Source organism: Ictidomys tridecemlineatus, chromosome 3 (assembly GCF_052094955.1).
Source record: "Ictidomys tridecemlineatus isolate mIctTri1 chromosome 3, mIctTri1.hap1, whole genome shotgun sequence".
Lineage (NCBI taxonomy): Eukaryota > Metazoa > Chordata > Mammalia > Rodentia > Sciuridae > Ictidomys > Ictidomys tridecemlineatus.
In genome coordinates, this window is record NC_135479.1 from 209,345,593 (window position 1) to 209,359,668 (window position 14,076).

Sequence of the window (14,076 nt, forward strand, 5' to 3'; positions counted from 1 at the left end):
TGCTGTGACCAAAAGATCTAACAAGAACAATTTTAAAGGAGGAAAAGTTTATTTGGGGGTCATGGTTTCAGAGGTCTCAGTCCATTGACATCAGCTTCATTGTTCTGTACCAGAGGCAGCACATCATGGTGGAAGGAGGTGGTAGAGGAAAGCAGTAAGGCTCTCAGACCCCAATCATTTTACCTCAAAACTTTCTTGCATTGTCTCACATGTGAGATTTTGTGGGACACATCATGTCTAAACCATAAACATAAGGCAGCTTTCTAAAGATACTTTTGTAAAGGTACAAATCCCATTCATCATGTCTTTGCCCTCATGACCTATGAGTTTTTGGGGAACGCAGACATACAGATCATCATATAACAGTCTTAATTGAAATGAACAAATATGTATGAGGCACTACTCTAAGGCATTTACATATATAAATTAATTTAATCCATTCCTTCACTCTAGGATATAAGTACTGATATTGTGTCCATAGTATAAATAAAGAAACTCAGGCAGTTGTAGTTGAATGACTTGCTCCAGGCACAAGGCTTATATAAATAGCAGAGCCAGGATTTAAACCATACTATCTGGTTTAGGTTCCACACTCAATCTACTGTATCTTTTGAAAGTACTAAAATCTCATATTCTTTTTTTTTTAAAATATTTATTTATTTATTTTTAATTATAGGTGTATACAGTGTCTTTATTTTTTACTCTATGTGGTGCTGAGGATCAAACCCAGTGCCTCACGCATGCTAGGCAAGCACTCTACCTCTGAGCCACAACCCTAGCCATCATATTCTTTTTTTAAAAAAATCTTTTTATTAGTAGTTTTTTTACCAGTCTCAATATCACTTAAATTAATAGCAATTATAAGATCTTCATTTGTCTCTCAACCCTTTAACTAGTTACAATTAATACAATATTGATTTTTTTTTAAACTGGAGCTGTGGGAAAATGTGCTTGGTTTAGGGCTAAATTAAAAGTGCTTACTTAGAATGTCAGATATAATGTTTCTTGACTATAATTATGAAGGGTATCTTTACCACACTAAGCTCTCTGGTAGTACTTTCCTTCCACATAAAATCAAGTCGTATGTTCGTTACCATCATGTTGTTTTTTTTTCCATTAAATGTTCATCTAGCCTATCCAAAAGTTTATTAACAAAATTATTTTTTTAATCAGAAGACGCAATTCAGATTCTGCAGGCCCATTTGCTGTGCCTAACCATCTTCGGCAAGATGTAGAAGAATTTGAAGCTCTCTATGACCAGCACAATAATGAATATGTTGTTCGCAATAAGAAAATATGGGATATTAACCCAAAACAAAAATGCTCAACTCTGTATGAGTAAGTAGATTAATATTCCTACAACTAATATTCCTTATACTAAGATTGCCAATTAAAAACCAAAAGTCATTTTTTTTACAGTACTCATTTATTGGTTCACAATCTCTGGGGAAGAATATTCTGAGAACATTTGCCACATATTACATGTAGTTAATTGAGGATTTTACATGTAGTAAATTTAGGGTCATACTAATCTTTGGTTTTGACAGTTTGAGCTGCTAATATAGATACTTCTAAAATTGTTCTGGTATGTCTCGATAGAAACGATAAACAAAGCTTTCAGCTATAATATTTTTATCATGAATTCCTAGGTATTCATTTGACAGAATAATATGATTATTTGGTCTCATTGTTCTTATGTTGAAGGATGCAGTGGCTTGGCATCTCAAAATGCAGCATCTCAATTGGCATCTCAATTATGTAGCTTGGTGAAGTATTACCCTTTTTATTGGGGGAAAGAATCCTAGGATGCTATTAGTACTTCAGCTTGGATTATAATTGTTCAGCTATGTTAATAGTACAAATACAGAATCCTGTATTCTATTAGAGACTGGACTTCCTGAAAATGATGTAAAAGAGAAACATACTTTCCTTTTTTTAAAAAAAAATATTTTTTAGTTGTTGATAGACTTTTATTTATTTATATGCGGTGCTGAGAATCGAATCCAGCGCCTCACATATCAGGCAAGTATGGTATTGCTGAGCCACACCCTCAGCCCCAACATACTTTCCTTTTTAAGTGACTGGGTGTGAGTTACTTTAGGATTGAAAATATGAATGCAAAATTTAACAATTGAAGTTTGAGTAGGGTGGATAAAATCTAGGGAACCGCTTACCATTCTGAGATTGGTATTAATAAGCAGTACACAAGGCTTTGTTTAAGAAATTGAGGGTTAGGATCTCTATTAAGAAATTAATTTTAAAACTAACTATTTTCCTGAAAATTCTGTCACTCATTCATAGTATGGTCATTTCTTCTTTTTTCTTCAACCCATTATTGCCATTCAGTCTAGTTAAAATTAGGTTTCGTTTTTGTGATTTTTCCTTAGAATTGAAATACTGAGCAAATCATATTTCCATAGGACTCCCAGATGGCAAAATATTTACCTATAAAATTACACTGGTATTCTTAAAATATCTTGGAATTTGCTTCAAGCATCCAAAACTGAAGCTAAAATATGTAATTTTTAGTAGCTTTTATCTTAAAGAATTTATTGCCACTGAAGTGGGAAGAAATTAAACAGATTTATGAGAAAAAAGTAGACTGATTTGTTTTTTTTATTTTTGAGATAAAATTTATATCTTATCATAGTAGAAAACGTAGAAGTTATAGGAAGGTATGTCTTAAAACCTAATTCTTGAAATTTCTAAAGTAAACTGGTTGTGGTGGTGCACAGCTAACATTCTGGAGGTTCAGGAGGCTGAGGCAGGAGGATGGCAAGTTCAAGGCCAGCCTCAGCAACTTAGTGTAGCCCTGAGCAACTTAGGGAGACCCTGTCTCAAAATAAAAAGTAAAAAGGGTTGGGATGTGGCTCAATGGTTAATCGTCCTGAGTTCAATCCCTGGTACCAAATTAAAAAAAGTAAACATATGATGGCTTAAAAATGAAGGCTTATTTTATTGGCTAAGTATAAAAGGAAATTAAAATTAAACTTTTATATCTGAAAAGAATGTTGAGTAGAAAAATATTGGACAAGGAGTCAAGAATATGGGGTAACTATTATAAATTAAGCTTTTCTTGACTTTAGTGTAACATCTTTTTTTAATATTTATTTTTTAATTTGTAGTTGGAAACAATACCTTTATTTCACTTATTTATTCTTATGTGGTGCAGAGGATTGAACCCAGGGTTTCTCATGTGCGAGACGAGAGCTCTACCGCTGAGCCACAACCCCAGCCCCATTGTGTAACATCTTAAAATAGGAATTTAGCCTAATTTCTTTTTAAAGGCCCTTTGTAACATTTTAGGATTTATGTAGTTGAAACAGGTACTTTGCCTTTATTGTTTCCTAATAGCACCTCAGTAGTGTTAGCCGAGATTTATTAGCCACATAAGGTTAAGTGCTGTTGCAGATTTGAGGAAAGTATAGGGCAGAGGTCTCTCATGTAGCCCTGCAGCATAGAGGAGAGTCAAGGTGATCGTTGGTAGTTTTACAGTGTATTACACATGAAGGTGATGTTTTGAAATAAGAATCATGAACATGATTTTCAAAGGGTAGTCTCAGAATAGCAGAATGGGAATGTCCTTGGAAATGTCTTTCCCATCCTTGACCTTTCCCCTGTGCTGATGGTGACATGCCCTGGCATTCTGCAAGTCCTTCTTTGACCACTTAATAATAGTGATGATCATCAAATTATGGAAATGTTGTATATACACAGAGCAACATGCAGATATATATATGTAAAACAACTATTAATATCCCTGATGTAATTGACTTTATTATTATCTTTTACTCTTATATGTGTGTCTACTACTTCATCTCTGGTTAGGTATAGGAATACTATTCCTTTTAGAGTCTGAGGTATTTGAGGGCGGCCAGATATTGAAAGAGAAGAGAAATCTCTTAAACTGCAGAAACTGAAATGATCTTGAGCCTCATCATCTCAGTGTATTTAGCATCTTTCATTATAACTTCTTTCATCTTTACTAAACAGCCACACCAGTACTAATGTGCACTGTTGAGATTTGATTCTAACCCTTGTAAAACACTAGATTATGAAAAAATCATATTTGTGCTGTTTTGGACCCTGTATATACTAAGACTAGAAAAGTCTAAATATAGAGTAAAAATTCATTTTGTATTTTTCAAATAATAGTAACTATAAAAATGTTCTTCATAGTATGGTTATAGTACCATTTCTCTTTGAACTAAAAATCCTTGTCGAATTAAATTTTGTTCTGCTTGAATATATGAAAAATTCATTGCTGCTTAGCATTAGAAAAAAACATGGACTGTTTTTTTTTTCTTTGAAGATTTTTTTTCTAGCCAGACAGAGTGGCACACATCTATAACCCCAGCAACTCATAGGCTGAGGCAGGAGGATTGCAAGTTTTGAGGTCAGCCTCAGGAACTTAGAAGGCCCTAAGTTACTTAGCTTGTCATTTGCTTTTTTTTTTTACCTAATTACATATGGTGGGTATTTTTAACAGTAGAATGGTATATAGACTCTTTTTAAAAAAATTAAAACATTCATTGGACTATGTAGTTTTGTTCCCCATAACAAATATTAAAGAGTATCACTGAGTCAAACTTACATGAGAAGAATTACATATTCTTCAGAATTGTGACTTCCTAGCTACTTGGTAATTATTACTTGGATCGGAGTCCATCCCCTTTGTGATTGGTACCTCATTGCTGAATTATAAGAGCAGTTTCCTTTTCCTTGTGAATCATTGCACTGTATGTAAATTGAGATAGGATTTTTAAAGATTTTATTTTCTCTTCTCTTGTGACATTCTTGTTATTGACCATGGTATTTCTGAATAAATTTTGCTTGCTCATTGCTTTTTAAAGAGATTGCATAATTATATAATTAAAATTTAAAAATAACTTTTTGATTTCCTTTGGCTTTCCCTCCCTCCAAAAAAAAGCTTTAAAGGATTATTTTCTAAGGAGTAGACAGTTTTATTTATTGTAATATTGGTTATACTTAACCTTTTATTTGTCTTTGGAGACCATTTGAGATCAGTGAGAAGTAAAATAGTATTTTGCTTTGGGAGAATAAACTTTTATAAAAATAAATATGTGCAAGTACTTCCACTTAGTAACTTATGTAAATGTAAATTTTTTCCAAGTTATTTCTCTCAGTTGTTGGAGGAACATGGTCCCTTGGATATGAGTAACAAGATGTTCTCTGAAGAATATGAGTTTTTCCCAGAAGAAACTCGACAGATACTAGAAAAAGCAGGAGGTTTAAAATCTTTTCTCCTGGGATGTCCTCGTTTTGTTGTGATTGACAACTGTATTGCATTAAAAAAAGTTGCATTACGACTTAAGAAAAAAAGAAAGAAGAAAAACATTAAAACAAAAGTGGAAGAAATTTCAAAAACAGGAGAGTATTTACGAGTCAAACTACCACTGAATCCAACTGCTAGGGAATTTAAACCAGATGTAAAGTCCAAACCAGTGTCTGATTTGTCTTCAGCACCAGTTTCTGAGGATGTGAAGCCCAAACCTGTGTCTGCTGATTCTCCCAAACCAACTTGTGAAGACATTACACCCAAATCAGTACCTGATAATTATTCCAGTCCAGTTTCTGAGAATGAGAAACCCCAAGGGGTCTCTTCTGATTCTCCCATATCAGTCTCTGAGGATATAAATCACAAACAAGTCTCCTCTCATTCTCTCAAACCAGTTCCTGAGGATGGGAAACCAACCTATTGGACTCAATCTCACTTGGTCACAGGATACTGTACATATCTTCCTTTTCAGGGATTTGACATCACCCAGACACCACCAACATACATAAACGTGTTACCAAGTTTGCCCCAGTACACCAGCATCTACACACCTTTGGCCAACATTTCTTCTGAATATCAGCTGCAGAGATCAATACCAGTGGTGCCATCTCTTGTAGCCAGTGACAAAGCTGATAAAAACACTGCTGCCTATTTTGAGGATCACAATTTAAATGCTAAGAGTGCTGCTGGTAACCAGATTGTCTCTGAAACACAGATCCTTGAGGACTCTTTGGGAATACATGTAAAGTCACAGAGCAGCCTAGGTGATGCTGGTACAGCCCCAAGTGAGTCTTACAGAAATGATGGGCACTGTGGGAACCCTAAAAACAAATGTGAAGTCAGTCCAGAAAGGTCCAGTGCCCTAACAAATATTCCACATACACAGATGGTTGCTGTACAGGTAAGATTTAAAGAGAAAGGTGTATTTTCCTTTTTTTTTTTTTAAATCACCGTTTTATTTACTAATGTTCTTAGAAATTATTTGCTTTATAATGGTTGCTGAAGTTTTTGCCTGAAAATATTTTTAAAATATGAATTTTTTTGAGGGGCATGGTGGGTAATTTTGTCAGAAAGAAGTTTTGGCCCAGTAAATCTTATTCTTCCCTGACCACATTTTACTCCAAATAAGAAATAAGGTTAATGAGTCAGCAGATGGAGCCAAAATATTGCCTTCATAATTAATAAGGACACAAAAGGAGGATATGGCCACTGCTGTAGAGAAGTACATATGCAAACAGTAAAGTCCTTATCTCACCCACTTACCCAGCAGTTCCAGCAGAACCCAAATAGGAGGCCTCCCCACTTAGGGTATCTTCCCATAGGACTATTGCATGGGGGAGGAAGGGAAAATTTGCTGGCAGCTTCCCTGGGAAAGAAAAAAGGAAGAGTCTGGAGTATTGGGAAAGTTAAAAAAGAGACAAGTAGCAAGACATAGTGGAACATACCCATAATCCAGCGACTCCAGAGGCTGAGGCAGGAATAATATCAGAAGGTCGAGATTGGCCTTAGCAACTTAGTGAGACCATATCTCAGTGGTAATATCCCTGGGTTCGATCACTAGTATAAAGAGAGGGGAAAAAAAATCAGGTGGAGAGAAATGAGGAATTAAGTATTCCTATCTAACAAGCATGAAAATAAATCAGTGTTCCTTTCTAAGGTGTGAATACATTAAATCCTTATCAAATTGCACCTCTTCTGAAGTTTTCAATTTTCTAGGGAACTTTGAAAAAAATAATAATGAAGAGGAATGAACTTGGGGCTGGGATTGTGGCTCAGCAGTAGAGCGCTTTCCTAGCATGGGCAGGACCTGGGTTCGATTCTCAGCACCACATAAAAATAAAGGCATTGTATTGTGTCCATCTACAAATAAAATACTTAAAAACAAGAGTAATGAACTGACATTTTCAGTTATACTAATTTTATGAAACATAACCTTAATTGGTAAGGGGACCCAAAACCTTGAAAAATTGTGGGTGTGTTTTAAAATGTTATTACATGGCAAATTTGTTTTACCATATCAATTGAGGTAAATTAAATTTGTTTATTTTGCAACATAGGTGTCTTGGAACATAACAAACCAAGAAGTCAACACTGAGCCATATGATCCTTTTGAGATACAACAGGTGAGTCAAAATTGTATTAAACTGTTTAAAGATTTGATTTTCATTAATTTATCTAGATGGGATGATGAATTACAACTACTTTAGAGTTAGCTAATTTTATACAGTTCTGGAATAAACTTTAGGATATAATAAAAAAAAATTAAGTTGCTTATATTGTTGAAATATGAGAAGAGCAAGCAAAGGAAAAGCTAAGTTTTTTCCTGTCATTTATTTGTAAGTATAATGGCTTTATTGTTTTAACTGGTATAATGAGCATGTATTAATTCATAATAAATAAGCTTGAATGATATGTAAATATATTATAAAGGCCTTTATCATTTTAAGAATGTTTCAGTTAGAAAAACCCATTAATGTAATATACTTTGTTAAAATTTCAAAGGAAGTCTGGGGTATAGCCCATGGTGGAGCACTTGCCTAGCATGTGTGAGGCACTGGGTTTGATCCTCAGCACCACAAAAAATTAAATAAAGATATTGTATCCATCTACAACTAGAAATATTTTTTAAAATGTCAAAGAACAAAAGTTACTTGATCAACTTTTGGCTGAAAAGGTATTGGATAAAATTCAAGTCCCAGACTTTTTTTTGACCAAAAGTTTTAATAAAATGGGAATCAAGTATTTCTTAGCATTAGTATTTTTTCTCTTAAGCTAAAAGCCATCATCTTGTTTAAAGGCAAAACATTCTCATTAGTATTTATTATTACCCTAAGATACTAACAAAATTAGATCTGAGAAAGAAATAAGATATAAAAGAGGAAGTGTAAGTATCATTAATTATAGAGGCTAAGGTTGTATACCTGGAAATTCAAAATGATAACTGAAAATCTATACCAAATTAAAAGAATTCAGAAAGGTGACTGAATACAAAATAAGTACTTGTGTGTGTACTAACAACAACCTGTTAGGATGTATATTAGAAAAAAATATTCCATTTTAATAACAAAATGATAAACTTATATGTTTAAAGAAATCTTTAAAATGCTACTGAGAGATACACAGAAGATGTAAATGAAATAGTATTCTGTACACTTGGATGGGAAGACCTATTGTAACAGAGATTTGAAATTAACACAATTCTGATACACATGAACAAAGTGTATTGGTTATCTATTGTAATATAACAAATTACTTCAAAATCTAGTGGCTTAAAACATTATCTTACAGTTTCTCTTTGTTAGGAACTCAGGAGCAGATTAGCTGGGTAGATCTGCAGATCTTCATGAGGTTACAGTAGAGATTTGGACTAGGGAGGGCTTAGTTATCTGCAGGAGTAAATAGGGCTTGAGATTCCAGTTCCAAGATGTCTGTCTCGCATGGTTGGCAAGTTGGTGCTGGCAGTTGATAGGAGCCTTCATTTCCTTACCTTGCAGACCTCAATATAGTGCAATAGCTTTTATGACTTACTTTAAGAAGTCATACTTAATCGTTTCCCCTGTATTCTGTCAGTCACAAAGACCCAACTCATAGGCCCCTTATACCTGGTAGGAAAGGTTTGTCTCAGGGTGTGAATACCAAGAGGCTAAGATACTAGGACCTAAACTTGGAGTCTGGCGGCTGGCTACTGCACAGTATTTATTTGGAACTAGAAAAATTGATTAAAAAGTTCCTGTATGGAAAAATGAATATCAAGAAGGGGCTGGGGTTGTAGCTCAGTGGCAGAGTGCTCGTCTAGCACATGAGAGGCCCTGCATTCGATCCTCAGCACCACATAAAAATAAATAAATAAAATAAAGATATTGTGTCCAGTTACAACTAAAAACTAAATATAAAAAAAAAAAAAAGGAATGACCAAGGAAAAGAAATTATAAGAAGGGGAATTGTGCTAGATTTCAAAAAATCTTAACATCACATAACTAGGTCATTAGATGAGAGACTAATAAGAGTAGAATAATATAGAAATTTAAACTATAATAAAGATGGTAAATTAGCAGTGAGCCAAAAGTAGATTATTAAATACATAATGTTAAGTGAAATGGAAATCCATTATCTTAAATTTCTACCTCCTTCCTTATACCAAAATTATTTCCAGGCATATCAAAGACTTACAAATAAAGAAATGAACCCATAAAAATACCTGGGAAAATGTTTTCATAAGATTATAAACATCGACTTTTGTGTGTTGTATTATACATATACATACATAATGTGGATGTATGTGTGCACAGCATCTCTCTCTCTCTCTCTCTCTCTCTCTATATATATATATATATATATATATATATATATGAACAAGTGTAGGATTGAGGTTGTGGTTCATTTGTAGAGTGCTTGCCTAGAGGCACTGGGTTTGATTCTCAGCACCACATATAAATAATTAAAGAAAATAAAGGTCCACCAGCAACTAAAAAATATTTTTAAAAAAAGAACAAATATTATATGCACAGGATGTGAAAACAGATGACAAACCTGGAAAATTATCTGAAACTAGTACAGATAGAGAACTGATTTCGTTAACATGTAAAGTTTCTATAAATAAGTAAAAGATTACCAACCTATCACAAAAATGGTAAAGGAATTAAATAGATAAACCATAGTAAAAAATAGAGAGATGATTTTTAGACATTAAAAAATAACCACACATGAAATAAGAAAAGTATTCATTTATGTGTTATTAGATGATAATAAAATGAAAATATCTGGGAAAGGCAATGTGTAATTTGTCTGAACGCATATTTGTATGTAGAGACCAATGAGCAAGGATATTTGTATATTTGTTTTGTCTGTATTTGAACCAGCAAGAAATGAATACAGGGGCTGGGGATGTGGCTCAAGTGGTAGCGCGCTTGCCTGGCATGCGTGCGGCCCGGGTTCGATCCTCAGCACCACATACCAACAAAGATGTTGTGTCCACCGAGAACTAAAAAATAAATATTAAAAATTCTCTCTCTCTCTCTCTCTCTCTCTCTCTCTCTCTCTCTCTCTCTCTCTCTCTCCTCTCTCACTCTCTCTTTAAAAAAAAAAGAAATGAATACAATTCAAACATATATTAGTAGTAGACTAAATTATGATAAATCTACATAGTGAAAAAAATTTTTTTTATCTCAGTATTCCATTGCTTGCTTGCTTGCTTGCTTATTTATTTATTTATTTATTTAGCTGTTGGGGATTGACTCCATGGCCTTGTGCATGAGAGGCAAGCATTCTACTAACTGAGCTATATCCCCAGCCCCTATATAGTGAAATATTATGCTGTCATTTAACAATTAGGCAGTTCTATAATTACTGATAGTTAAATGATTTACAAAACCCAATATATAGTTAAATAGGAAGAAGTAATGTTAGAAGTTTGTGTGGCTTGCCACTATTTGAATAAAAGGCTTTATAGTTTTAGCCATTTATAAAAGTAATATAGAACCTCTAAGTATTTTTAAATGAATATTATTGAAAATTATTAAAAAGAAGTTAAAATCATCTACATTTATCTCACATTAATATTTTGATGTATAGTCTTTCAGGCCTTACTTGAACATTTGCATATAATTAAGCAGCATTTTTTAAAAGATGGATCACCACATATAAATTACATTTGAAATTTTGTAATCTTTTATTAATGTTTACAGATTTTTAGTAAACAGACAAGTTGATAATCTTAGATGTATACTGTCATTTTAAACCGATATTTGGTATTCCATTATATGAATGTATGATAATTTATTTGACTGATTTCTTATTATTGAACATTTAGATTATATCAGCTTTTCATGCTTATAAATAATGCTATAGTGAATATTTTTGCCTATATAGTATATATATGAGTAGAGGGACTGGTGTTGAATTTTTATGTTGCACTTAATGCTAAACCAAGTAGATTCTGTTATTTGATGAGTCAGTGTTGGGATATTCACACGTGCCTTCTTAAGTTAGTTCTTAGTTTCTGGACCATGACACTAACCTAGCTGATTGATGGTTTCTCAATCAGACTTGCATTTGAATCCCAGGGCTTCTGCTTTCTTCTCAGACCTTGAGAAGTTGGCACACATCCCTAATCTTTGTTTTTCTGATTAAAGGCAAAAATAATGTATTTCAAAGTTTAAATGTAATAATGTAGAGGTGGCACTTAATTTCTTACCTACTCTGTGATGATATGGGGGCATATAAATTTAATTCATAGCACTAGATTGCTATCGATTGGGATCCTTTTGACAAATTGAGAATGAAAATAGAGATAAGTAAGATCTTAAACTATAAAATCTTGCTTGTGGGTTGCAAGGTTGAACATTTAATCTGTTAATTAAACATCAAGTCTGTTCATAGTGCTAAACTCTCAATCTGTACAGACATAAATGGGGCTTTTCAAAGTGTGGACTGGCAGGTGTTATAGATAACAGTTCTCTGATAAATCACAAAATTATAAATACTTGATTCCCTGCCTTTTTACACTTGGAAGATGCTCAGGTATTGTGGGGAGATAAAGGAAATGTCGAAGATGGCCCAGTTTTGTGCCTTTGAGATAGATCTCTGAAACCTAGCTGTCACAGGAGGGCAGTCTCCTGCAGCTGGGAGAAGTTTTGAGCATCCAGCAGATATTCTTATAATAGAAGTGTATAATCACCAGCAGCCCTAGGTGTATAAGAGGTTTTTAAAAAGCTTTACATAATAGGGGCTGGGGATATAGCTCAATTGGTAGAGTGCTTGCCTTGCATGTACAAGGCCATGGGTTCGATGCCCAGCACCACATGCACACACAAAAAATTGGCAAATCTTACTGTATGTTAATTGTACCTCAATAAAAAAAAATTGACACAAAAACATTGTTTTAAAAAAAAGCCTTACATAGAAATGTTTATTGTAGTATGATTTCTGGGTTTTGGTTTTTGTTTTGAAGCTGGTCCATGAGACAGATAGCTAGAAACAATTTTGATAACAATTTATCTTTTTGAAATAACCAGCAACTGTGCATTTGAAACATGTAAAAGTAGGACCAAAGTTAGGTTATGTTCTATTCATATATATGATCACCTTTTAAAACCTGCTAAATAGTTCGTGATGTTAATCATACAGTAAAATTCAAATGAAACTTGTTCTAATACTGAACCTTTCTAAAACAAGCAAATATTCACAACCAATTATAGTACAGATTGAAAAGTTTCATTATGAATTCCAGTAACATGACTAATTATATTTTAAGAGCTGGCTCTACTAAGCAAAGTTTAGAGGTTTTAAATTCCTGAATTGTGACATTTTCCTTGTAAATTCTCCTCTTCCTTTTATTCTCTTTTGTTTATTTTGAAAGATAATTCAGAACAAGTTCATAAGTAGCCATTTTAAATGATTTTTAATTTTAGGGGGATATTTCACAGATTGAAAAGGAATACCAAGTATTACAAGAGCAGCTTAAGGAAGCATGTGAAAATTATGAGCAGATAAAACTCAACAGCTCAGAAGAGACCAGAGACCTGGAAGAAAAGTTGAAAAGGAACTTAGAAGAAAACAAGGTAATCCTGTCTGAAGCCCTCCTTAATTGCATGTGACATAACTGGGAACATATAACTGTGCTTATGAGCCTCCCATTAGCTGAACCACACCGTTGGCTAAACAGAGAGGACTCTTTCTTAGAACAGTCTCTTTCAAATTTCTGTACTGCATATTCAAGTGACAGTGTACCTTGCAGTGCTATAAAACCTTTGCAATCTGGTTTTGAGAAAAGGGCTGTAAACATTAGCTTTCGTTTATCCATAATTCAGTTTACCTGGTTAAGTAAAAATCTCTCTCAAGGTGACTAAGTTCCAAGTTATATTTCTGCCTGTGCCTCTGTATCAGAGCTTCCAAGTGTGAGCTGTCAGTCTGGCTCCAGGGCTTAGCTCCAGACTGTTTTTATTCAAATAGTTCTAGTCTGCACATGGCTTAACTTGTCTGGGCCCTTGTGAAAAATTCGGGTAATAATTGCTCCATTTCATGGGTTTAGATTAACACTTGTAAAGTACTTAAAACTGGCTGGTACAAAGTAAGGACTCAGTAAGTATTACCTGCCACTATTATCACTATTGCTGTTATTACCATCATCTTCATCTATTTCCAAGGACACGTGACAAAACTCATGGGGAGCCTTGGAGATGTTAGAACTTCTCATCTAAAGTATCTTATTTGACTATACTGGTATTTATTGTGGTAGTTGAGATTGACCATCAGTAAGAGGCTAGTGGAATAATACTAATTAGGGGAAAGGCCAGATTACAATTTGTGGGACAGTGGAATTATAGATGTGAGGAACATTGGTAAATTACTTTTTTTTTCCTTTTGGTTTGTTACTTTTTAAAAACAACTATCTTCTGTTCAGAAACAGAAGGAGATTAATTATTTAAGAAGGGAAGAATTTGTTTCAGAAGTCTGGATTACCAGCTAAAATAACACATAAAATAGTGAAAATCAGCTTAGTGGGACATTTAATCAAGAAACTCATTTGTTGAGATTTAAGAATACACAGAAGAAAGGGTTAGTTTGTAAAAGTAACTACCATAATATTTCCCAAGAACTGTTTGCACTCAGGACAGGACTAAGGAGATTCCAAGGATGGGAAGAGTTAGATGCAGACACTTTCTGCTTAATTGTCTGGTTGGGGAAGGGAAAAAAAAAAAGTCCTGTCTAGCATGTGACACCCAGAACACAAGTCTGAGTAAACCAGTTGGAAGGTGTAACAGAATTAAATATTTTTT

The 14,076-nt window shown here is 33.9% G+C and overlaps 1 protein-coding gene across 14 annotated transcripts in view; it reads left to right on the forward strand.

Moving 5' to 3' along the window:
• Ttc3 (tetratricopeptide repeat domain 3) overlaps window positions 1–14,076 on the forward strand; it is a 119,355-nt gene that overhangs the window by 71,465 nt on the left and 33,814 nt on the right. For 13 of the 14 annotated variants that reach the window (XR_013437028.1, XM_078044637.1, XM_078044640.1 and 10 more), the window contains 4 exons: window positions 1,174–1,338; window positions 5,135–6,200; window positions 7,357–7,422; window positions 12,709–12,858. Coding sequence is in view for 13 of the 14 variants with exons in the window: in XM_078044637.1 (XP_077900763.1) it covers window positions 1,174–1,338; window positions 5,135–6,200; window positions 7,357–7,422; window positions 12,709–12,858 (1,447 nt within the window). In the remaining variant the exon portion in view is untranslated. The remainder of the gene's footprint in view (window positions 1–1,173; window positions 1,339–5,134; window positions 6,201–7,356; window positions 7,423–12,708; window positions 12,859–14,076) is intronic. The other variant, XM_078044630.1, reaches the window with a different exon arrangement.